The sequence below is a fragment of the Fimicolochytrium jonesii genome (genome assembly GCF_025526975.1).
Source record: "Fimicolochytrium jonesii strain JEL569 chromosome Unknown EV422scaffold_7, whole genome shotgun sequence".
NCBI lineage: Eukaryota > Fungi > Chytridiomycota > Chytridiomycetes > Spizellomycetales > Powellomycetaceae > Fimicolochytrium > Fimicolochytrium jonesii.
The window spans coordinates 807,755-831,186 of record NW_026515674.1 but is presented as its reverse complement, the minus strand read 5'-3'; the positions used below and the strand labels follow the sequence as shown (position 1 = coordinate 831,186).

At 54.7% G+C, this 23,432-nt stretch overlaps 7 protein-coding genes and 1 non-coding gene across 8 annotated transcripts; 5 read left to right on the top strand and 3 right to left on the bottom strand.

Moving 5' to 3' along the window:
* Positions 1-18: 18 nt before the first annotated feature.
* EV422DRAFT_524861 (uncharacterized protein) lies at positions 19-2,561 on the bottom strand. The gene has a single exon (XM_053070013.1). It carries the CDS (start codon positions 2,278-2,280, stop codon positions 460-462), a length of 1,821 nt encoding a protein of 606 aa, XP_052926959.1. The 5' UTR covers positions 2,281-2,561; the 3' UTR covers positions 19-459.
* Positions 2,562-3,821: 1,260 nt separating this feature from the next.
* Positions 3,822-4,883, top strand: EV422DRAFT_524858 (PRA1 family protein-domain-containing protein). The gene has a single exon (XM_053070012.1). The coding sequence runs from the start codon at positions 4,156-4,158 to the stop codon at positions 4,708-4,710; it is 555 nt and encodes a 184-aa protein (XP_052926958.1). The 5' UTR covers positions 3,822-4,155; the 3' UTR covers positions 4,711-4,883.
* Positions 4,884-4,955: 72 nt separating this feature from the next.
* On the bottom strand, positions 4,956-5,999 carry EV422DRAFT_524856 (uncharacterized protein). The gene is made up of 4 exons (XM_053070011.1): positions 5,781-5,999; positions 5,558-5,705; positions 5,370-5,488; positions 4,956-5,298 (listed from the first exon to the last, which is right to left on the bottom strand). Exons 1-4 carry the CDS (start codon positions 5,859-5,861, stop codon positions 5,239-5,241), a joined length of 408 nt encoding a protein of 135 aa, XP_052926957.1. The 5' UTR covers positions 5,862-5,999; the 3' UTR covers positions 4,956-5,238.
* Positions 6,000-6,692: 693 nt separating this feature from the next.
* Positions 6,693-9,040, top strand: EV422DRAFT_408557 (uncharacterized protein). The gene is made up of 2 exons (XM_053067009.1): positions 6,693-7,727; positions 7,854-9,040. Exons 1-2 carry the CDS (start codon positions 7,153-7,155, stop codon positions 8,950-8,952), a joined length of 1,674 nt encoding a protein of 557 aa, XP_052926956.1. The 5' UTR covers positions 6,693-7,152; the 3' UTR covers positions 8,953-9,040.
* Positions 9,041-9,223: 183 nt separating this feature from the next.
* On the top strand, positions 9,224-9,295 carry EV422DRAFT_t61. Its single transcript has one exon. It is a non-coding gene; the product is annotated as a tRNA-Met (tRNA).
* An 88-nt stretch (positions 9,296-9,383) lies between these two features.
* Positions 9,384-15,305, top strand: EV422DRAFT_524852 (uncharacterized protein). Its single transcript, XM_053070010.1, has 9 exons — positions 9,384-9,656; positions 9,722-9,857; positions 9,919-10,144; positions 10,211-10,299; positions 10,365-10,481; positions 10,556-10,633; positions 10,710-11,823; positions 11,888-14,713; positions 14,784-15,305. The coding sequence occupies exons 1-9, from the start codon at positions 9,517-9,519 to the stop codon at positions 15,089-15,091; spliced, it is 5,034 nt and encodes a 1,677-aa protein (XP_052926955.1). The 5' UTR covers positions 9,384-9,516; the 3' UTR covers positions 15,092-15,305.
* Positions 15,306-16,275: 970 nt separating this feature from the next.
* On the top strand, positions 16,276-17,286 carry EV422DRAFT_408489 (uncharacterized protein). The gene is made up of 2 exons (XM_053067008.1): positions 16,276-17,134; positions 17,234-17,286. Exon 1 carries the CDS (start codon positions 16,477-16,479, stop codon positions 17,089-17,091), a length of 615 nt encoding a protein of 204 aa, XP_052926954.1. The 5' UTR covers positions 16,276-16,476; the 3' UTR covers positions 17,092-17,134; positions 17,234-17,286.
* On the bottom strand, positions 17,200-22,909 carry EV422DRAFT_524844 (uncharacterized protein). Its single transcript, XM_053070009.1, has 3 exons — positions 22,661-22,909; positions 18,722-22,553; positions 17,200-18,655 (listed from the first exon to the last, which is right to left on the bottom strand). Exons 1-3 carry the CDS (start codon positions 22,713-22,715, stop codon positions 17,383-17,385), a joined length of 5,160 nt encoding a protein of 1,719 aa, XP_052926953.1. The 5' UTR covers positions 22,716-22,909; the 3' UTR covers positions 17,200-17,382.
* Positions 22,910-23,432: the final 523 nt, after the last annotated feature.

The window sequence follows — 23,432 nt, the reverse complement described above, 5'->3', positions numbered from 1 at the left end:
TGTCACGTCAGCAAATTAGTCCGAAGCCATAAAATCACGGCCGCCACGTCTCATTCTTCGCAAAAGACCTCCCGGAATGGCTTCCGATATATTTCCATGTGCTATCCAAAAAAAAAAAGACAAGCCAGAGAGAAGAAACTGATCTGCTAAGCTATCTACATAAAACCGCGCGGGGTATCTCAAAATCAAAGTTCGTTGATTTCTGGGGGCTTGTCGCGGCGGGAGGCGGCGGGGTATATGTATCCCATCGTCGGGTGGCGTATCCAATCCAATCCGAGTTGAGAAGAGGGAGGGAGTCGAGTTACAATGCGAAAATGCCAAGAAACGAAAAAGCGAAGCGAGAATATGTCTCCAATATCAAATAGCAGCAGGGTCGGTCATCTTCCATCCACCTCAGCCGTCCTATCAACCCTCACAATGCTCCAGGCTCCGCACTTCTACTCTCACTCAACAATCCGTTCAATGCCCCGGACAATTCGGATAAGGGCAACACCTGACACATGCCAAAAACGGACATGCCCTCGCCCCATTCCACTGTTTGCACGACCTGCACTGTAGTTTGGTTCGCGGGGATCGGTCTTTCGTCGCTGCGTTCCTATCATTCGTCGCTGTTGGTGTCGTGGGCCTACCGAGCGTGTGATTGTTCGTATGGTCCGCCTCCGATTTCGGTGGTGACTCCCACGGGAACCGGGGCGGGGAGGGCGTAGTTCCCCAGCCTGTATCGTGCTGTTTATGGTTCTTGTGGTGGTTGTTGTTGATGTTGGGCGCGGGAATGGGGATGGCAGGGACGGGTTTAGGCGAATTCTTTATGACGAACCCACACTCATCCCACGCGTCTGCCTCGAACGACCTCCCCGTCGTGCGTGCATCGTGGTCATCATACAATGCAGTTGCAGTAGAGCCAGCGGAGCCGTAGCCGAGGGATTTGAATATTTCCACGGCCGAGGCACCGAGTGCGTAGGTTGTTGTGTCACTTTCCGGTAGGGTAGGTAGATCCCACCCCGACCCGTTTTTCCAGGGGGCCGCCGCGCAATTCCACTCAGTTGTGCTGACGGGACCCCCTGGTCTGTTCCCATTCTGGTTTTGATTTCGATTTTGGTGGGGTGTGGAATATGACCCCGACCGATCAGACCGTACCGTATAATTCGCACTGGGTTCGCGGAGTGCGAGCTTCGCGCAGTCGAGTTTGACTTGCATGGTTTGCTTCGACTCTTTGCGTTTTGGAGTTGTGGTGTCTGAGTCAGAGGCACTTTGCGGCCATTGAAGGTTCTCGAGGACCCATTGGTCCTGGGTGGCTCTGGCAGTCGCGTTGGCAAGTTTGACGGTTTTGGTGTTGAGGGAGGTTGAGGAGAGCTTGTGGGAGAGTGGGGAGTCATTTTCGGCCTGTTTTGAAGGGGAGAATTGCTGTTGTTGTTGTTTCCTCACCTGACGGATGGTAACGGTCGACGTTGATTTGGTGGTGATGCTGCTGCTGCTGCTGCTGCTTCCGCGCGCGGCGGCGGCGGTGTTTGATTCAGAGGAGGATGTAATTGTTTTGGAGGAGGCGGAGGCGTATGGGTTCACTTGTTCGGCTTCGTCTTCGTCGCGGCCGATGAGGACGCCCATGTCGTCTACGACGATGACGCCATTCACATTTTGTAACGGTTCGGGTGTGTCCCAGCCATAGGTCTTCACAAGTGCACCGGTCCCGCCCAGGGTTAAGGCGTCACCGAACGACGGCGGCTGGTACGGCTTCCTCATCTGTCTGTTCATATACAACAGCCGGAAGATATTCCGCGCGGCTTCCATAACCTCCACCACATCCGGCCAATCCAGCACCTGATCGCCCTGATGGTGCGACCACGTATTCGCCCTCACTCTCAGCAGATCCAGGTGCCCAAGGACAGCCTGAGTGAGCAATCCCGCCACCCTGCTCAGCTCCGTCGACCGCGTAAACGATCGTATAACACCCCCGAGGTTCTCGTTCGACCGGCCCGTGAGCGCCTCGCATGTGCTTTCGGCGAACAGTCGCGCGGTGGTAAAGATGACCCGGCCCTCTGAGGGGGGGATGGTGTGGTATCTGTTGATGAGCCCGTCGACTCTGTGGATCATTTCCCAGGCGTATTGGAGGACATGGCGGAATTTGCGGGTTAGGACTGGATCGGGCGCTGACAGTGTCTCGCAGGTGCGGAGTTCGTGGGCGAAGACTTTGTTGAGCGAGGTGAGGAGCGCCAGATAGGGGGGTTCTGGAGCTTCCAGTTGGGTGGACGATGGCCTGTTGGGTTGGTGGACCACCTCCATTGTGGGGCACCGGGAAGGGGAAAAGACAAAGGGGGACCGTTAAGAGCTGCCAGTTTATTTTGCCCTGTTTCGGCGGCGCGTATTGGAGTTGCAGCGAGTACGATGGTGTGTCTGGTGGGTAACCGGACTGGACTCAGCCGTCAATGGAAGCGCTCCTCTTCCGCAGGCGTTCCAAGCAAAGAGTGAGGGTATGTGCTGTATGTACATATACAGTACACAGTATGTCCGAGTCGTAGCGAGACTATTCCTGCTGTGCGTTTGGAGGACGCTGGGACGGTTGGTTATTGGGATGGAGAAACAGCTGTACGTAAGAAGTGACGGCGCTTGCGGATGTCATTGGTTTATTTGTGCAGTCACGTGCTTTCCCACCCAGCTCGCGGCTTTAAATGCACCCTCCCTCCCTCCCTGAGAGTGCCCCAGGAGTGGCCCCCCCAAGTGAATTTGTAAGCGCAAGTCGAAGAACCTACACTACGAAGTACAGTATACGTACGTACTGGCTGCGTCTCGCAAGCACTCTCAGTGGAACCCTCTTTCACTTCACCATGTCGCAAGAGTACGCCCCTCCCGACGGAGAAACTGCCCTCTCACCACCCCTGCCAACCAACACCCCTCTCTCCGCCCCAACAATCCTCGCCGCTGCCTTCGCCCACGCCCTGACAACTTACCCCTTCCTCGCTGACCTCGTTGCCCTAGGCAACCTTGTTCACATTCGCTTCGCTGCAATCAAAGACGCGAGCGGGCATTACGACCTTAACCCGACCCTGCCCGTGACGGTGGAGGATCCGAACGGGTTGGTGTGCACGATTTGGGGTGGGCCGGGGAGGGATGAGCCTTGTGTGGCTTGCAGGGAGGGGGTTACGCATCCCGTGTTGCATCCGAAGATTTAGGGGCGTGATTGAGGAGGGTAGGGTGACGGATACGGCGTAGATCTGTGCATGGGAGGCAACGATGGGGGTGCATTCGCCATGCGCGACGGTGACGATGGACGTAGAGACCGGACAGCTGCCCGGTGTGGTCACGGACATGGAGAAGGACGTCTCCGATGGTCACGAGTCGACTTGGGGCACGCTTCTGCTCACCGAGACGACTGATGACTGAGGAGCTCCTCCTGTCATGGTAGGAGCTTCCAATCCGGGCAAAGCAGTTTGAAGACTGATACGAACTTGGAATCCGGGTGGGAACGATGTTGGAGACGAACTCAGGGGGTTGACCTCGTCGTCGGTTATGCGCTCTCTCGACCGCTGCCGGTCCAATCGACGGACTCATCCAATGCGTCCTTCCGTGTTTGATGCACCTCCGCGCGTAAACCAGCAACATTGGGGCGGGCGGGGTCGCGGTAGTGAGGGTGGTGTTCTCGGGTCTCGGTCTATGGCGATGGTGCTCAACGTAACTTCGTCTTTCGCCCAGGGCGGAGTCTTTTTAGGCTGTATGTGTATTTCATTGGCGTAAGATTTCATTCTGAATGGTACCATTCTGCAATGGTGATATGGTGAAGAAGAAAAGCGCCATCTGTTGGCTGCTAGATAGTGGAAGAGGGAAGAGAGGGCGTAGGTGGGACTTTGAATGCCAGAAGGCGGCCGTGTGAAGCTGCGTGTGAAGCGTGGCTTGGACGGGTGCCAAGGTTCTGTTCAACGCGTTCCTGCCACGTCCCTCCCAGTCTCACCCAGCCAGCTTGTCTTATTGGCCGCAAAGCTCACGGAACACTCCGCCAGAGATCACCTGCAAGTCATCAGTCCTTGAAAAAACATAAAAGCGTAACAGGGAACGGGCGGTTCCCCTTCAACACCACACTCTTAAACGGCTCTAGCGCTGTCCGTCCTCCACTCATACGTCTGCCACTGATCTCAACCGCTCGCAAAACACCCACCCACAAAAATGTCAAACATCCTCCCCGGCGGCTCCGCCCCCACCAGCTTCACCTCCTACGCCCGCATCGACGCCGCAACCTGGCAAACCGTCAAAGAAACCTCCCGCCAACGTCTCTCAACCCTCAAACCCCTCTCCGATTTCTTCGACCGCACCCGCCTCTCCCGCCCGCAATCCATCGCCCAATTCTCATCCCGCTTGAACCACAACCTCACCTACTTCCAAAACAACTACATCCTCATCGTACTTATCATCACCGCTTACCTCCTCTTCACCAATATCTTCCTGTTGGTGACCATACTGTTCGTGCTGGGCGGGTTCAAGTTCATTTCATCTCTCCCGGCGAATGTGCCGACCAGCATCTTTCGGGGCAGGTGGACGGTGACGCCTAGTGGGCTGTGGCCGGTGTTTGCGGTGGTTAGTGTGTTGATGATCTGGATCAGTGGGGCGACGGGTACGATTTTTTATATGATCGCGGTGTGTGCGTTTGTGGTGTGTGCGCATGCGGGGGTCATGGAGGTGCCTGTCGAGGCGGGGTTCGCTAATACTCAGGAGCCGGTATAAGGGATTTTGGGAGTGGGGTTGATCGATGGAGGGGATGGAGATGGAGATGGGCGACCGTTGGCGAGGGTTGGAGCGGATGATGTCTGTTTCGTTCCTCAGATGTCACTTGGGGACATCCTCAGATATGTTGTGTTTTCTACATACATTTTCAATGGACATGGGCATCTTCATCATGTTGTGTTGACGTTGCAAAATCTGATTTTGTGGGAAGAGATTCCGACAGGTAATCGGATTGTGATATGTTCCCAGCACCGATGCTCTGTAGCAAGAGCAACTCAAATCACGGGCTTTGGCTCACTGTTCTTGCCACTATGGCTCATCCAGGTACAATTACAGCACTCAGTTTCGAGGTGTCTTAGGTAGTCTAAGTACAGTACAGTACGTCCAACTTCGGCGGCCTCTCGTTTGCGCGGAAAGCATACATTATCTACACCCCATCCTACATACAATGTCCCGCCCATACGCAAAGGCACCGCCTTCCCGGACCACCCCCACGTCTATCTCTCTGCATCTCGCCCGTCCGCCCGTCTACGCCAGCAGCTCGTCAACCTCCCGCCCGTCCACATCCGTCATGTTTTCCACCTCGAACTTCAATTCAGATAAAGTCAACTTTGCGCGCTTTCCGATGCTAGGATGACTACCTGTTGATGTAGACGCACCTTCTTGACGATATGATACCCCCTCCGCGTCTTCAACACATGCACCATCAGCTGCAAGAACCCCGAATGGACCATCCTCGACTTCACGGGCGCCGTAGGCGGGCACACGTATACAAGCACTGGCATCGCAAAAAGATCCAAAATCAATACCGCGAGGACCTCGAAGATGGTTTGTTTTTGGTAATTACCCATGGATGGCGCACGGCGACCGTCAGGGTGGGTGTAGAACACGAACCGCGGGGCGTCTGGCTTGACTTTGCCTGCCAGGTCGGTGAATGTGGCGGCGGTGCCGTGTGTGTCGAGCGCGATGTGGACGGTCGGGTCGGTTTCGACTGACTGGTGGAGGATGTCACACATAACATTAGGTCGACAAAGCATAACTGATTTGACAATATCGGAACCGGGCGGTACCAGAATAACGAAGTTCGCCTCGCCCGTCTTGAGCTGCTCTAGTGCGGCGTCGGCGTCCGGATTGTATGGGATGTCGATCATTCTGTTTTCGTTATTTGCAGGCTTTTCCTTTGGGGTGGTGAGGTAACTAACAGGATTACTGACAGTACTTGCGCGATTCTGGATTGTAGGGGCTGCAGAGCCGCCAGGGTTGCCTGCTTTTACATCATGGGGACATGCAGCCGGATGTCATGGTACGTGAACGCCAGCTTTCTTTCGCATATAGCGCTGGGTCTTGGCGAACATGAGGGCCAAGAAACGCACCAAATCGCCAAGGAATCGGAGGTTGGGGTCATGACCGACTTGTCGCCAACGTCCTACGTGATACGCGTTGCTGATGCCTTCGCGAACGCGGAGGCCTGGCCTATATATATATATAACGGGACCACAGGGTATGTACAAGATCCCCGGAGGCCCTATGGTTGTGCCAAATATGCCCAAAACACTGGGCGCTACTGGGTGTCAATTGTTCGGGCGGAAAACCATAATTGCATGGCTCAATACCAGGTCGAGCTACTAGCTCTCAGGAAAGCTCTCCCTTGTACTGGCGACCGCGACGGTGCAGGACCCGTCACCATCGGCAGCCGTTTTCTTGGGGCACCGGCCCCACTTCTCCCTGATAGCTCACCTGGGAGCATTGAAAATCTGGCGTGCCGACTGGACGTTCTTGGACTCCCATCTCAAGCCCGACAGGTCTCCGTGCTTGGCCAGTGCCAGCAGCGCGGAGTGATCCGTTTCCACCGTGAATGGCTTTCCCAAAGGTAGTACTCCAGCTTCGTCACGGCCCGGTGAATTGCCAATCCCTCTCTCTCCGTGTTTGAGTATTGCTTCTCCGCGTCCGCTGGGAGCATATCGCTCAATGACAGTACACCAGGCCTTATATACGACGCGGTGCTTCTGCGCCCCGCCCCCGGCATCTGCAGATTCTACGCGTACAGTAGATACTAGGAGTCCGTCACGGTCCGTTTCAGTCAGCGGGTGAGGTGTGACCCTATGGCTGATTGGGACATTGTAGTACCTACTATGTACAGCACATTAGGTCATAGAGCTGCCAGGCGGGACTTGCAACCGTTCATATTAGATCTAAAGCCAGCTGGGGGGGGGCGGCTTCCTTCTTTTGGGAAAACGAAATTCGCTTATCCACTGGCAAGCGCCGCTTCAGTGTGGTATCGAAAAATCCACCTCTCCGGCTCTAGATCTACGGCCTCGAGCGTTCCTCGGCAGATTCCCGGCTCACGCGGACCCAACGTTCAACAAATTCGTTGCAGCCGAACCTTGTAGCTGACCCATTTCCAGGCAACTGCTTCCAGCGGAAGCACACATCGAGGTGAACATGTTCACCACCCGCAGCAGCTCGGAGGGGAACGCTGAGGTTCCCTCTTTCGGAAAAGCGTACGCAGGAACAGCAGCGGGTCCAGGTATGCCACCCGGACGTCGACTGGCCGCCGTTGACGACGTCGTGCTCCGCATTTTCCACCATTTGCAGCCTTCGTGCAGCAACGCGCAGCCTGGGCCCAGAATATCACCTGTGGAGCATCCGCCTGCATACTCGCCAGTCTCCCACTTGCCGTTCGAGCGGCATCTCGGCGCCGTCTGTCGACGTTGGCGGCTTCTGGCTTTCTCCCTCCGTTCCGGCGACGTCTTGAGCCTCCATCATCTTCTCCGCGATAACACTGCGAGACCTATCTCCGACGAGAAGCATGCCGCAGGTCTCCGACTGTTTGTGAAGGATAAGTTCCGGCAGCAGTCGCTCCAACATCTGGTTATGACACAATTCGGCGGGCTGGTGCGGGCAGGACGGCTGGACTTGGCAACGGACATCTTTGCTTTCGTGAAGGTACCGCGGAATCTGCTCTACTTGTTCTTGGACTTTCAAGAGGATTTTCCTTCGAACATTGAACCGCTCCTGTAAGTCGGAAGGGTATATTAGTAATACGGCTTTTGTTGGCAAAAAAATAGCATATGCTGTGTGCCTTCTTACGAGTTTTCACTTTTGCCACCACGTTTTTAACCCCCTTTATATTCCAATCATAGGGACTGGCTTACAGTCACACCGTCTTCAACGTCAATTCCCGATGTCAATTTGCAGCAATCTACCGTCCAACCCGATCGCTCAGGCATTCGACACTTGCATGTGAATGGGACGATAACGAGCAATCGTGTAAATGGAGAGCTGGTAAAAGCCTTCAAGTTCCTGCGCGAGCAAGCAGATGTCCGACAGCTTACTTTCGGTATCCACCGCCTGGAAGGCCAGATGTTGGCTATGACGATGGCAAATCTCCCACTTGTACGCCATTTACGGATTCTCGTGATGGAATCTACTTATCGGTTTCTTGACGCCCAATCTGCCCCAAATCTCAACAAACTAGAGGCTTTCAGCTTGGACCGTGCTCCAAAAAACTCTCTTGCCGGCCTGCATCGTCTACGAAGTCTCGATGCCTACTTGGGGTTTTCCGAACCGCTCTCGGGGTTTTCTGAAGAACTGATATCGCTTCCGGATGCTTGCGTCGCTGAGCACTTGAAGGTCTTACGTCTTTCCCACCAATCGTATGTCCCCGCACACGATTTCACACGGTTCACTGCGCTGCAACATCTTCGCATCTCTGGCCACATCAGGATGAGCTCTTTGACTTGCATGATCCCCACTCTCACAACTGCTGCAAATCTGAAAGTTCTCGAATTGACTTGTATTTCGCCAGTCCGTGCGGACTGGGCGGAGCTTGAGGAACTTGGGGCTATGACACCTGAGTGGTACTCCACGGAACAAGCTTTGCGGGTTTTTCCACAACTCCGTTCCCTCAAACGTCTCATTATGGTCTTGTACTGGGGCGCCGATAGGGTCGAGAATCGGTGTCTATCTCAGGCTGAAGATGACGGGCAAGAGTATTGCGGGCTGGGAAATGGCAACCCATGCCCTTGCTCCGACGACATAGAGTGGGTTAGGGAGATTCGCCGCAACGAAAACGCGCGCGTAAATGATCTGACTTATCATTTCCAAGACATCGATGGCTTGGAAGCCTATGAGAGTCCCTGCGTGCCGTACAATTGCGAGGAGCTGCAAAAAGCTATGCCGTGGTGCGCCGTCCAAGTGTACATGAGTGGGGTAGAAGTAGATCAGGGATTTTTCCATTGAATACAAACACTCTTGACACCATGTCCAGCACGTGGAATCGTCGGTCGTCGTTCCTGAAAACATGAGGACTACCTATACTAAGCGCCGGATACCCAATACCAGTATATCAGGGTATGGTTGACGACTTCCTTACAGAACCCCCCGGGTTGGGTTTTCCTCCAGAAGGCCTGGAACCCTAAGAGCATCTCCAGGAGCTGCATAAAGCTATGCCGTGGTGCACAGCAGAGGAAGCGCGCTTGACAGGCATAGAAGCGAATGGGAATTCATCAACAGCACCATAGCGCAGAGGAAGCGCGCAGGGCTCATAACCCTGAGGCCCCAAGATCGAAACTTGGTGGTGCTACAGAATATTACAATCTCTTTTTTGATTTTTTTGGCGATTAGGACTGCAATGCCTCGAACGCGTGACGCACGTCAATTCAAAAGTCGATCGACCTCTCACAGGCCCTCCACCTTGTGAAGAGGCGGTAAGCCCCCAATCCCAGAAGAGTAGTCGGGTTGCTATCGTTGGAGGGTCACGGAGTGAGGCCCGTGGAAAGTGGCCCGCCAGGAACAGTTCGGGAAATGACAGCAAAGGCAACCGATAAAGGAGAGATGGACCGAGATGGAGCCATGTCCTTCGAAAGGCCGGCTGCCGTGCACCTTTCATATCCGGTAACCAGTCTAAGCATCTCGTCTAATGGTCGAGATGCGGTATTGGCAGCGTAAGTTAGTTTGAGGGGTCGCTGACTAGGTTAGGTCCGTCCGCTAATGCTACGTTTGAATGCAGCAAAAAAGGCTTGTACATAATAGACTTGGATAATCCTTATCTGCCACCGAGGGTGATACACCATATGACCAATTGGGAAGTCAGCGATGTGCAGTGGAATCCACATCGCTCTAGGGAACACTGGATAGCCACGACAGTACGTTGAAGGCGGCGTACGTACCGTGAGCTTGACCGCGCTCACACAAATCGTCGTTTAGTCGAACCAAAAGGCTCTGGTCTGGAATCTAGCTGCGAAAGGCGCTGATGCAGGATCAAAGTACATTGAATACATCCTTGGCTCTCATCAGCGAGCCGTTTCCGACATCAATTGGAGTCCGTTCCATCCAGAGCTTCTCGCAACATGCTCCTATGACACCTACATACATTTGTGGGATCTAAGGAAGCCGCCAGATAAGCCCTCGACATCATTTTGTGCTTGGACTGGTGAGCCAGTATGAGGCACGACCTTTGAAAGAGAGAGCTCTCTACTCACGGATATTGTTGAGACAGCCGGGGCGACGCAAGTAAAGTTCAATAGGATAAGCGAGACAATGCTGGCATCATCTCATGACACAGATATCCGAATCTGGGACACGAGGGTAACTAGTGACTGACGAAGTTCTCAAATGGAACGGTGGACGCTGATGATGCACTGCGGACGTAGAAAGGATCGACCCCCGTGACATTGATCACGGCACACATGACCAAAATTTACGGGATAGACTGGAGTAGGAACAACGAACAAGAGATCATCACATGTGGGCAAGACCGGATGGTGAAGGTGAGTGGTGGACTAGTTGTCGTTCTTTCCAACCCTTTGCATGACCTGTAGCATTAATGCGATTTGTCACACAGTTTTGGGACATTTCAGAACCGAGAACATGTCAGGCATCCATCATGACGGGCGCTCCTGTTTGGCGAGCTCGGTTTACAGTACGTACTCGTGCCGCATGTGCCGCATGTGCCGTGTTTGCGACGGAATTCATCTTGACGCCAAGCCGTTTGCTAGCCTTTTGGGAACGGCGTCGTAACCATGCCGCAACGGAAGGATACGAACTTACTCCTTTGGGACTGTGATAACTTGGTGAACCCCGTCCATTCATTCGAGGGTCACACGGACGTGCCAAAGGAGTTTGTCTGGCGCGTTCGCGGGCAGCAAAGTGGAGAGCAGGATGACAGGGCTTTCCAGCTGGTGACCTGGTCGAAGGATCAATACCTTAGACTATGGCCAATCTCACGGGAAATCACAAAGGCAGTGGGCCATGAGTCTCGGCCTCTGTTGGGGTCAACCAAGGACATGGATTCCCTCTCTGTGAACGCCGCTGCCACAGACAGTCTCTCCTCGAGCATGGAGAGTGTTTTCAGCCCTGCTGAAATCTCACGTACATCGACTCCGGACCTCAGAAGGCCAGATGTCGCGTCGCAGCTCTTGGACTGGGAAATACGGCACGTATTGCGGTCGTACCCAGGCGTTGTTTTCGAAAAGATTAGCTTGGAGAATCGGACTTGTACGATGACTCTGCAATCCGCCCTGGAAGACTCACCGTCGACTACATACCGGGCGCCATCGACGTTTCTGCGAATCGACGTATACTTTCCAAGCGACTACCCAAACTCGGCGCCGCCCACTTTCAATGTGCAAAAAACAGGCATGGTCAGTATGGCACAACGGAGATATCTGGCAACGGAGCTTTCGAGCATCGCGGGCAAGCTTGCGAAAAACAATGAGGCGTGCTTGCTTAAATGCGTTGGCTTCCTGATGTCCGGCAAGTCGAACCTGGCCAGTAAGCGTCAAGCATCGCACGAGCGTTTGGGACTGGATTCTCCCGGAAGTTTAATGAGCGAACCAAGATATCCTTCCCTCACATATAAAGGACCTCGTTCGAGGGTTCCTTCCATTGAGAAACTTGACGTCTACGGAAACACTGAAGTGCTCTCCACGGTGCCGGCTTCGCAAGCAAACTTCGGGTTCGATGCGAGCTCCAGCGATAGTGATATGATGTCGATGGTTGGCGGGAGAAACAACTCGCAAGAGAAACGATTGATGAAGGACGTCATCGTCGGGAAAGACGTGAGCAACGTTCCGTTCCCGAGGTTATGCGGTGCATCTTTCTCATCAGGCGGTACGCATGCGAATACAATACACTTTGTCTGTCCTGATCCGGACTCACTCTCTCCCAACCGTAGGTCAACTTGTTTGTTTCTTTTCGCCGCTTCCGCACCCGTCAGCGACCAAGTTTACAGCATATACGCTGGTTACTCGCAATCAGCAACCCGTTTTACAATCACAACATTTCACAGCACAGCCAAGGACTTTTCCACACTATGAAAGTTACCGCGCCTTCATATTCACCCGGGTTCCGAGAGGAGTCAATGCGAGCAATGCGGCGCGTCGCGGTCCGCCTCAGAGGGCAGATATCGCAGCGTTGAACGCTAAATATAATGACAACGACGCAGGACTTGTGAAACCGATCCCTACGCAAGCAACAGCGGGGAAATTCAGCTATTGGCTCGACTCTGATGAAAGCGGCGAAGAGAACATGAGCTCGAGTTTATTATGGAATCTGAAAGCGTTCGATGAGAAGCCACGTTCCCACTTGACAGCTGCTGCGGAGGTCAGTAGTAGAAGCGCCTGGCCCGTGCCCAACAGCGCGCATTTCACCCCGCAATGGGCAGGAACTCCGGAACAACCACGTCCCATCACTCCCCAAATCAACACAAGCCAGGCTGTCATGTATGCGGGTTCACTAGACAGCCCGCGCGACGCCTTGCCAAGCCGCATCCGGTCTACAACACCAATCCTGCGCACTAATACTATGCCGCCGTCCCTAAGCAGCTCCCCGCTCGGCATGGACATCAAGCCGAGTTCACCAAAACACCTCCACCTGATGAACATTGCCCGCACACCATCACCAGATTTTAGAGTCAGAGAAGATGGATCGCCACGAGCGAGAAAGTTGAGGCACAGACGGACTACGTCCGCGGATGCGGGGAGCTTCAGCGGCAGCGACTTCAGCGGAGATGTTGCCAGTAGTTTTGGCGCAAGGCCCTCTCCAACGCGATTCCTGCGGAGCACACCTCCACCGTCACAGTTGATCAAACAGGAAACCACTCCGGCAAACGTTGCTTCCTCGGCGCACAGCGAGGCCAAGAGCCTTACGGAGCAAACAGGGTATATCACAACGGTGATGGTGAAGGACGTCTCTCAGCTTTTGCCAATCAACAGGCAGCTAGCTGAGAGATATAGTTTGTGCGGGGACGACCCTATTGCAACTTGCGTCCGTAACGGCTTGGAAGCCCACGCTATGGGCAGAGCCGATCTGGTCCGAATTTGGAGTTTGGCCACCCTCATATTGACGGAGCGGAAACCGTCAATAACGGTCTCAACAACTTCCAAACCAACCACCGTGCCTAGCATCCGAAGCCGGAGACGTCGGAAAACCGACGATCGCGGACTGGAGGAACGCGTTACGATGTCCCACAATGGTGTCTTGCGAATCAAGACGGATCCGACTATGACGTCGGATGAGGTCGCAGGTTGGAATATGAATCCCGCCATCGCAAAACTCGCCAACAGTTACCCTCAATTGCAAAAGCAACACCATCCATTCGGGCGTGCACTGGTGCAGGACTTATTTCGACATCTCGAAGTGCAACGAGATGTGCAGATGATCGCTCTCCTTTCCTGCGTGTTCTCGGAACAGTTTGCAATTCTGACGAATTCACGCGAACGACCTCGTTCGGCAACGAGAATGCAAACGGCGCGGCCTAAGCTCCTACGACAGCCGTCCAACCCTTATTTCACACGCCAGTTTTTCGGTGGGTCGAGCAACACTGGAGCTCACGGCTTTTCCTCAATGATGCCCGACGCAATCAGTGTTCCTTTGATTGCAGCCTTCTCGATGATGGGTGTGACTGTGAGCAAGATGGAAACAGTGAATGCAGAAGATACGGTGGGCATGCACATCACCAGTTTACCTAAACATGCTCGGAAACCAGGGACTTCCAGCGACAGTGGTGCCCCGGCCTCCGCGTGGCTGCGCGGCTTGACGACTTCGCAAACGTCTTCCGGGACCGTAGACAACGGGGTCATGGGATACCCACCAACGCGGTTCGATACAGATGGGGCGCCGTCGTATGGTCAAAGTTTCGGCTTACGGCATCCAGGTCGTTCTGCATCGTCGGGATCGTTCGCGGGTCACTTGCCCGGTGGAGCGACGCCTGATTCAGCCGATGGCAGTGTTGATACCAGGAACAGACACGATCGCAGGGAGAAGAGCTTCGACGTGTCCTCGGATAGTCCGGCACCTTATGACGCTATTTCCGGTGGATCGGGCACGCCCACATACGCGCAAGCTGTTGCGACGGGCCTGGCAAGTCCGAAAGCACGTATGTTTCAGGGTTCAGGGACCTTTTCTGATGGCGACCTTTCTATGGCATCAACGTTTGCCTCGCCTGAGGCTAACCGAGGGATGCTTTCGCAAGGAGATCGGTCTCCGGCTCTCGATAGTAACAGATCTCGCGACTCGGCTACCGACCCTGCTAACCGGCAAAGCACTGCCGGAGTTGGTTGGTCACTTACAGCCCCGTACTCCAGTATCGCGCCAAGCGTGCCCGTAAGCCGGTGGAGTAACCATTCAATGCCACCTACGCCCGCTCTCGGCAACCAGAAGTCACCTAGCAACCTGACGCCCAACAAAACTCATCCCGTGCTAATGCTCCGACTTTCTGGGGACATGGAGACAAATGACGGAGCATGGTATGGGGGGAACAATCAGCGGAGTACAACCGTGATGGGCACTGTGACACCGAAAGTGGGTCTGTTGGATCCCTCCGACGAGGATATCCACACACGATATAAAGTGCAGTATGCTGAGTTGCTATACACATGGGGTCTGACAGAACAGAGAGCTGAGGTATTGAGAATGTTGTACCAACGGAGACCTCGCAAGCTGGAGGAGTGGAAGAAGTTTCAGGAGCCGATAATCGGCGCTGACCCTTTAGAACGCACTGGTAGGTTGCAATTCCGGTATGGGCGTCAATCTATTGCATGACATGCGCCGCTGACAAACGCTCTTCATAGATTTCCACGTTGTTTGCCCCGAGTGTGGAAACCACCTTGTGACATCAACCCCAGCAACTGAAGCTGTCTACTTGGCCTCGATGAACGGTACACAGCCGCCAACGCCACGATCGTTCTGCCGGAAATGCGCACGCGGGCGGTACGGCGTGAATTGTGCAATTTGTCGGCTTCCATGTAAAGGCGTAGCGAGCTTCTGTTTGGCGTGCGGGCACGGCGGACATGCAGATCATATGAATGATTGGTTTTCGGAGGCCGCTGAGTGCCCGACTGGGTGCGGGTGTGTCTGTCGTGAATCTTCTGCTTGTTAGGCTTGGTTCATAAATACGTACCGGTTGCCGCTTTTTGGGACATACATTTTCTGATACCCCACTGATGTGATTTTTGCGTACAGTATATGCATTGGGTTCCGCGATAAAGGCTGGCCACGGCGGGGTTGCCGCCTCTAGACGCGCGGGCTAACGTTCCTTCCTTCCTTCCTTCCCAACGCAATTGCGAGCATCGTCACCACCAAATTCACCAGCAGGTAACACTCGGTAACAACCACTTCCTCACGGTTCTCAGCTTCATTCCCACAGCACTGACGCGAGCAGACGCGAGCTTTTTTTACACACAGCTATCACGGTAATCAAACAACCCCTCGCTGCAACAACTGTACTGATCTCGGCTGTGCTGGAGTGGGCACTCTGACCTCGACGCATTCATTGTGTTGAATCAGCTTGTTCTGCTAGAGTGGTCTACAACAGACATCATCCCTAGCAGGCACGCAAAGGCACACGCCCAGATCTGTACCCACGTCATTCGCTTGAGGCAGCCTGCATTGTTCATTTGCCATAATTCTACCTGCAACGTCGTCACCATGGCGAGAAAACCATGCAACCGAGATGCCGATGACAGCGCTGGCGAGAACGATGTGGAGAATGACAGCGACAACTCCATGAACACTGCAACCCCCAGGCCAGCTTTCATCCCGACATATGAGGAGTTCGACACCGAACCTGAGGTTGCGTTTCCTCGCCAGAAACGCAGATCGTTAGAGAAGGAAATTGAAAAAGCCTTTGCGAATAAGAAGGGACATCCTGTGCTCCTCCGAGATCTCGTTCGAATCTCCAAGCCGGGGAAAATGAAGGCGAGCTCAACAACCTTTGATACCACTGGCCTGAAGCTTCTTGCTCGCAAACCCACCCTGGGGATCGATCAGGAGGACAATCCGCTGTACATGTACCTTCCTGGCGTCGTTGGGCCCAAATGGCAGGGGGAGGTGGTGGAGGCCGCTGCTGAGCACGCAGGGTGAGAGGAGGAGGGAGCAAAGTGGGAGGGAGGATGTTCAACATCAGCAGACACCGTGCCAAAATTTGGAGGGCACCAAAGGCCTCATGCACATGGGAGTGTGGAGGACACAGCGTGGGGACATCATGGTGCCTAGTGAGTGCACCGAGTCTCCCAATGCGTGGGATCAGACCTTCAATTTCACCCGCGCACCAGGAATCGAGAAGGTGAATTGGATGCTCGGTATCGGCCTGTTTCACCTGGACCGCACATACCATTACCGGCTATCGCAAGCCATCGCTCACCTGCCCCATGCTCTGAGGCATTTCTGGCTGGACACCAAAGCTCCGCGGGTCAATGCAACAAACGTGCTTGTGGGGAACCATGAGACCCCTCGTCACCACGACCACTGGGATATTCCTGATGGATGGGCCCCTATGAGCTGTTTTGGAAAGTTTGGAGTGGATCAGGGCCTGTTCTGCCTTCCAGATCTGGGCATCATGCTGCCTTACCAACCTGGCGATGTCTTGTACATCCGAAGCCAGGCCTTAGAGCACTTTGTGTCCCCGTGGGGAAAAGAGCCTACGGACAGGCGATACGACTTCCTACAGTTCACTCACCAGAAAGTCCTCGAGCTTGGACTAGGGGATTTCAGAAGAAGCATGGGAGGGAGTTGACATTGGAGCTGGCGAGGGAGATGGTGGAGAAGACCATGCCCTCCGTGATCGCCGACATGAAGCCTGAGATGCGCCCGGCTGTTTGGGGAAGCCCTCTACCCGTGTGCGGGACTTGGAACCACCTTTGGGTTTGTGGATCCGGTGAGGAGGCGGAGGACTTGAAACTCCCAAAGAAGAAAAAGGCGAAGCATAGGAAGCAGGAGGTAAAAGACGAGGACGTGAAGGAGGAGATGAATTGGGATTGCGGATCGGATGAGGAGGCAGAGGACTTGAAACTCCCAAAGAAGAAAAAGGCGAAGCATGTGAAGCAGGAGGTAAAAGAGGAGGACGTGAAGGAGGAGATGAATATAAAGATGGAGGCATAGGATGAGAAAGGAAAGGGGAAAAAGGAAGATTGACCTTAAGAATGTTCGTAACACTTTGTAAATGTTGTGTACAAAAACATCAACCTTCGGCAAATGAATTGAGGCCGTTACTGGTTATAAAAGCTCATTGAATAAGTTACAGGAGGATTGAATAAACACTACGGGGATTCACTACGCTACGCCTTTACGCCGAAGACCCGAGGGTTACGTCCTACTTCGCGATACCTATTTGGATTGCCCAAAAAACAAACTACTGACCGAGACATCTTAGCAACATATACCTCCCTCTATCTAGATTTTGTTCTCCTTTCCCTTCTTGCTCTTGGTCTTGACCTTCTCATGTCGGACCTTCTGCACGGACTTCTGCTGCAACTTCTCAGCCCGCTTGCTCGCCTTCTTCGGCTTGACCTCCACCTCACTTTCGCTTTCGCTTTCACTACCGGTTTGCGTTTCGTTGTCCTCCTTCTTGGCGACGCGGGCGTTCACCTGGCGCTTCCCGCTGCTAACGTCGCTGTCACTATCCTCAGTTTCCGTGTTTGCGTCTCGGCGCTTCCGGAGAGGCGATCGCTTCTTCGTGGCCGCTTTCGCTTGCTTGGCGTGGACGGGACCGCTACGCGCCGCAGGTGCTTGCGGTGGTGGCGGGCCGTATGGGGAGTATCCGGGATGGTAGGGTCCTTGTGGCTGATAACCACCATATCCGGCCGATGGGGGCCCGTATGGACTACCGTAAGGGCCGTTCTGGAGGTAGGGCTGATAGCCGTAGGGTCCTTGTGGGGGGCGAGCGCCATAGGGTCCGAACCCGTGAGGGGCGCCGTATGGACCTGGGTTGTGCATGGGGAACTGTTTGGGACCGGCAGCGCCAGGACGGGCGCTCTTGACTAACGGCGCGTGATCTTCCGAATCTTCAGAATCGTCATCTTCGCTGTCGGAATTGGATGACTTGGAATCGTCCGAGTCTGTCCCGCTTGATTCCGCCTTCTTCGCCTTCAGATGTTGGCGTTTCTTCAACGCAGCTTTCGTCATCTGCTCGTCGTCGCTGGATTGGGCGTCGCTCTCTGAATCGGTACCGCTGCCCGCCGGTTTCTTCTTAACGAGTTTGACGGCGCTTGCCCGTGGGTCGACGTCCGAGTCGTCATCAAACCCGGCATCCTCCTCATCGTCTTCAGTCCCACTCTTCTCATCTTTACCCTGCTCGTCCTCGCTGTCCGTCGCGCAACTGCTACTGGTGTCTTCGCTGCTGCTATCGTTCTTATTCTTCTGTCCTCGTTTGGCGCCCGTGTCACGCTTCTTCGCGGCAACGTCGCTGTCGCTGTCATCAGATCCCGAGTACGAGTTGGATCGGCGCCACATGGGCGCTTGCGGTCCACCAGGGTGCGGTCCTGCGCCGTAAGGGTAATGCATCATCTCGGGATGGCCTGCTCCAGGGTAAGGTGGGTAGTAGGATGGGTGGGCCGACGGAGGACGCATGCCTGGGTGACCACTCGCTGCGACCGTAGGTGGGTAGTAGTTCGGCTGCCCGTAGTACTCCACCGTACGCTCGGACATGCGTTGGCGTTCCTTTGCTCTGTAGATAAAAAACGTTAATGATTGAGCGACTCGAGCTATTCCAAGAGGTGAAGGTAGGCATTACCTCTCTTTCTCCAACCACTCCCTCCTAAGTTCCTCCCTCTGCGCCGCCATAGAAGGATCTTCGTGCGGGTCTCCAAACTCGCTTATCGGGTATCCCCACGGGCTCATGAGACCCGTGGGACCGATATGAGGCGGCATCATCGGTGGCATCATGGGTGGCATCCCCGGCATCCCCATAGGCCCAAATCCTGCCATCGAGTTCCGGTTCCCAGCGCCTCCATTCATACCGCCACGCAAGTAGGTCGGGATATAGCCGCCGGTCGGAGCAGTCGTCGGCCTCCATACACCCATGCGCTTCAACATCTCCTTTTCCTTTTCTCTGCGTTCCACTTCGGCGAGCAGCCCTCCGACCATCTTGGGTCTCCTGTTGGGCACGTTGTCAGGCACGTGTCCCAACAACGGGCCGGCGTGTTGAGAGTACTGCGGCACGTATGCGGGTTGCACCAGTTTCTGCTCTTCGTGCTCAACGACTTCGCGCTCTAGCTGCACCAGCGGTCCATCTCGGCGAGAAGATTTGGCCCGTCCTTCCAGATTAGCGAGCAGCGATTGGGGTGTCAGGACCGACTCTTCACCTTCTCCCATCGCGCCTGCGTCCATGTTTGCGTCCCCGGGTGCCGATCCGTCCATCATTCCAGGAGGGGGTATGGGCAAACCGTTAGGGCCGATCATGACACCGTTGGGAGCCATGAACATGGGTGGGAAACCGGGCGTCGTGCCTGGCATCATCATCGGCATCATTCCCGGCATTCCCATGTTCTCCGTTCCGTCTCCTTGCATCATTCCAGGTGGAAACATCATGGGCATCATGCCGGGCGGCATCGGTGGGAACGAGCCGGTGTTCTTGGGAGCGTCTGGGCGAGGCTCTTTGCTGGAAGCCGTGCCGCTTCCACTTCCAGACCCTTCCTCATCCGATTCCGATCCGCTTTCTGTCGGAGTACTGCCATCTTCCGAGTCGCTATCAACTTCAGGGAAATCGTTGCGAGGAAGGAATGCGCTCTGCGGGTTCCAGCCCGGAGGCATCTTGCTGGGGTCAACGCACTGGTATTGCCAAGCCCACTGCCCGTTGGCTTGCAGGATAGGGACCGGCACCATCATCATTTGCGACGGAGCAGCAGGAGTGCTGGCCTCTGGTGTGACTGCGGTTTCGAGAGCCCTCACCGTTTCGGCTGTGGGGTTCTCTTCGGATATCTCTTCCTTCGCGTCTTGTAATGGTGCTGACTCTGCCGGCACGGCGGTATTTTCATCGGCGTTGGGAATCGCTTCAGACCCCGCAACCACGCTTCCTGATGGTTCCAAGGGTTCATTGGATGCGGCCATCGCTGGTTCTTCAAATTCTTCAGCCACAATCCCGTTCAATACCACGTCGGTCGCGGATACAATCCCTCCTTTATCCTCCGATGGTTCGACCGTCTCGACATACGGTTCGCCCGACACAATGGCTTCACTGCCTCCATCCCCGCTGCTGGTGGGCGATTCGCTGACCTCCTGCGATTGAGTGACCTCTTCTCCCGCAGGCTCCTCCAACGCCTTCGCGGCGATCGCCTCAGCGGCCGCTGCTGCAGCCAATTCCATCTCCGCCTTCTTAACCTTCTCCGCTGCAAGCTCCCGCTCCCGTTGCGCAGCCGCCTTGATCTCCGCTTCAGCAGCAACTTCCTGTTTCTGTTTAGCGGTCATCTCCTCAAGCCACAACACCAACTCAGCCACCTTGTGCTCAACTTCCCGGCGTTCGTATTCCCGTCGACCTTTCTCCCCCTCCCATACAGCGTCCGCCCAGTCCTCGGCGAACCCATCTTTCTTCACGCGCTTCTTGTCGGCATACACCTGTCCGTATCGCAGAGTGACTGCTGAGTGACTCTCGTTGCTCATGTTCAGACCGCTGATGTCTTCAGTTGTGAGATAGAGGGCGTCGTCGGCGGCAGAGTACGATTGTTCGGAGCCTGAATCGGAAATGTTGGAGGTGCGGCGAAATTTTTTCGATTTTTCGGTCGTTGGGGCAGCGAGATTCAAAGAGGAGATTTCTTCTTCACGTGCGGCGACGTCTACATCGAGATTGAAAGCAGTGGATATGGCAATCAACCAAGAGGCGGTTTCGATGGCGTTGGCTGAGCGGAGATTGATGAATGGAGGGGCAGGTCTTGGGTCTGCTTGGCGCAGGAAAGCGCCGAGAGGATCGGCGGCGCAATGGATGTAGCCCTTGGACCCAACGTTTGCCAGCGTTCCCGCTGGCTGCTCCAGGGTTTGCAATGAAGCACCCTTGCTTGACGAATCCTTCTCGGCTGGCGGCAGTGCAATTCGCGCTTCCAATCGGATGTTCATAGCTGTTCCGTTTTCGACAGAGCTCAAGTCGTCGACCGCAAGACTCGCAGATGTCACAGAATCGAGGACAAACGCTGGCCGTCCCTTCTTCGCCTCCGCCTTCGACTCGAAAAATTGGAATGTCACCTTCTTCGACTCCTTGGCTTCAGTTTCACCCGGAATGGTGGAGTCTCGCTTCTTGTTCCCAAAGAGTTTCTTCCCGAGTTTGAGACCGCCACTGCCGGACCGCTTGATCACGACGTAGTATGGTTTTGACTTGGTCGCATATGTTGATCGTACTTCGAGACTTCCTTCATACTTGATTTCCCCTTTCTGAGCGGAGATGTTTGTGAACGGCGTCACCCCGAGATCTTTCCAAGCGGATGCAAAGGTAGGTCGCTTCAAGACCTTGAGGGCGAGAAACTCGTTGATTTTTGTTGACTCAAATATAGCTAGGCGGATTGCTGCCACCCAAGTGTTGGACTGGATGGTCGACAAGGCCGCAAAGTAGTACAGATTAGAGCCAGCGGTAGACATCCCGAAGAAGTTCGTGTACGGCACAGGAGGCGGGTTCGCAGTGTTTTCCGTCTTGTAAATGTTTGGTGGGAAAATCTCCACCACACTTTGCGATACATCAATCGCGATAACATCCGCATTCCCAGACTTGATGGTAGCAATCGTCGACGCCATCGGGTCCAACTCCAATCGCAGGGTTTTCTCCACCGTGGGAGCGGGTGTGTAAGTTAACTGCGTGATGTGATCCGGCACCCGCCATAACCGTAATGTGGTCCCTCTAAGCTCAGCCCACCATTTGGTCCAGTCCCCGTTCCTGTCTCCATGAAGTTCTGAGGTGTCTCCGGATATGAGGGGGTGACCTGTATCACTGAGCTCGTTCCTTTTGTATATATATCCCTCCGTGTACTTCTTCTTCGCTTGGGCGCTCCGAAGGGCTACGACGACGTCCAAATCTGAGGATACCGACGTCGGTTGTGCAGGCGCCGCTGTCGACGAAGCTGTCAATCCAGATGACTCCAGAGAGGACTGCTTTGGGATCGACGAACTCGGCTTAGGCGCGCCTACAGGTGCTCTCGGTGCTGGCTTCGCTGCTGCCCTAACGGCGACAGGCTCCTCCGCTATGGATGTAGGGGCACCCAAAGACAAGTTGTCGAAACTCGACCCAAAGCTCAGGGAATCCAGATCATTCGCAAATCGAGCAGCAGCCGAAGTTCTCCACTCCGATCTCAACTTTAAAGGAGACTGAGTACTATCGCGCTGGCGGCCGCCTGGGGAGGCTCCTACTTGTGACCTTCTCTTGTCACTGGAGACTGGAGCTGTAGAAGCCATTCCTCCGACATTCGTCTGCCGTATGGGCGGCTTGTTGGTTGTCGGAGCCGCCGATTCTGGCAATGCTCGAGATAGTCTATGCCCGGGCTTCCTGGTTCCAATGGGAGCCGGCCTAGTGAATTCCACCTCAGAGTCACTTGTAGAAGTGGAGTCGGACTCTGTCCCATCGTCAGATGAATTGTACACTTGCCGAGCTGGAGTTGGGGAAAGAGAGAGTCGACAGTCAGCCCTCGGCGGCCACGTACCCCACCTGGAAATATTCCTGGGAGAGTTTATAGGTACTGCGGAAAAGGATACGGACCTTTCTTTTGGGCAGCTGGCTGGGCTCGCGCCTTTCCTGGTAGGTAGGAAGGCATGTTCTCAGAATTGGCAGACGACGCTTGGTTCTGGGAGGAATGAGAGTCCCGGACGCAATGTGCTCGCAGCCTCACTGAAGGGCTTTGCGGTCGGCCGTAGGGAGGGAATACCACGAGTGCTGCGGAAGTCGACGATGGTCGCGGTTGTCCTGGCGGAAGTGCGTATTGGGAGGGCTTTCCCACCTGCCGACAACTGAGAGAAGGAAAGGGAGGAAAAGAAAGCCCGTTTGCGGTCGCGTTGTTTACCGACCACTGAGACCCGAAAGCCACAACCGTTCTGTCGGACCCCGGAACATGCCTCCCACGCTACCGCAAACCAGACTCAAACCCAAAACGTCATCCCGTACGCCGCAGCAGTTCAAACTCCGCTCACACACGCACTGATGAGGGTTAGTTGTTGGACGAACAGTGGTTGGATGACCGATGACGAACAGTGGTTGGATGACGGCTGGTCCGACTCGGATGATGATGATGAAGTCACAGTTCTACACGCGCCGCTGGTGGACTTGTATGAATATCTATCATCAGTCTATGAAGTCTGACATGCTTGGGGATTTTCTGGCAGGAAGCGGGTGATCGTTCAACAAGTTTTTGTGTAAAATCTGCCTAAACCTGTCCGCGCATTCTACAAAGAGGAGACAATACTACGACTTCTGCCACGCTCCATACAACGCTCCAGGGGGTTTCATTGATGGCGAGACTCGACCAGCTTAGTGT

Coding starts and splice junctions, on each gene's coding strand:
- EV422DRAFT_524861 (XM_053070013.1), bottom strand. CDS start 2,280: ATGGAGGTGGTCCACCAACCCAACAGGCCATCGTCCACCCAACTGGAA.
- EV422DRAFT_524858 (XM_053070012.1), top strand. CDS start 4,156: ATGTCAAACATCCTCCCCGGCGGCTCCGCCCCCACCAGCTTCACCTCC.
- EV422DRAFT_524856 (XM_053070011.1), bottom strand. CDS start 5,861: ATGATCGACATCCCATACAATCCGGACGCCGACGCCGCACTAGAGCAG. Junction 5,706..5,780: donor AGGCGAACTTCGTTATTCTG/GTACCGCCCGGT, acceptor ATCCTCCACCAG/TCAGTCGAAACCGACCCGAC. Junction 5,299..5,369: donor GGTATCATATCGTCAAGAAG/GTGCGTCTACAT, acceptor TCTGAATTGAAG/TTCGAGGTGGAAAACATGAC.
- EV422DRAFT_408557 (XM_053067009.1), top strand. CDS start 7,153: ATGTTCACCACCCGCAGCAGCTCGGAGGGGAACGCTGAGGTTCCCTCT. Junction 7,728..7,853: donor TCGAACATTGAACCGCTCCT/GTAAGTCGGAAG, acceptor TTCCAATCATAG/GGACTGGCTTACAGTCACAC.
- EV422DRAFT_524852 (XM_053070010.1), top strand. CDS start 9,517: ATGACAGCAAAGGCAACCGATAAAGGAGAGATGGACCGAGATGGAGCC. Junction 10,482..10,555: donor GGCAAGACCGGATGGTGAAG/GTGAGTGGTGGA, acceptor TTTGTCACACAG/TTTTGGGACATTTCAGAACC. Junction 11,824..11,887: donor TGCATCTTTCTCATCAGGCG/GTACGCATGCGA, acceptor TCCCAACCGTAG/GTCAACTTGTTTGTTTCTTT.
- EV422DRAFT_408489 (XM_053067008.1), top strand. CDS start 16,477: ATGGGCCCCTATGAGCTGTTTTGGAAAGTTTGGAGTGGATCAGGGCCT.
- EV422DRAFT_524844 (XM_053070009.1), bottom strand. CDS start 22,715: ATGCCTTCCTACCTACCAGGAAAGGCGCGAGCCCAGCCAGCTGCCCAA. Junction 22,554..22,660: donor GCCAGCTGCCCAAAAGAAAG/GTCCGTATCCTT, acceptor CCCCAACTCCAG/CTCGGCAAGTGTACAATTCA. Junction 18,656..18,721: donor GAGTGGTTGGAGAAAGAGAG/GTAATGCCTACC, acceptor TTTTATCTACAG/AGCAAAGGAACGCCAACGCA.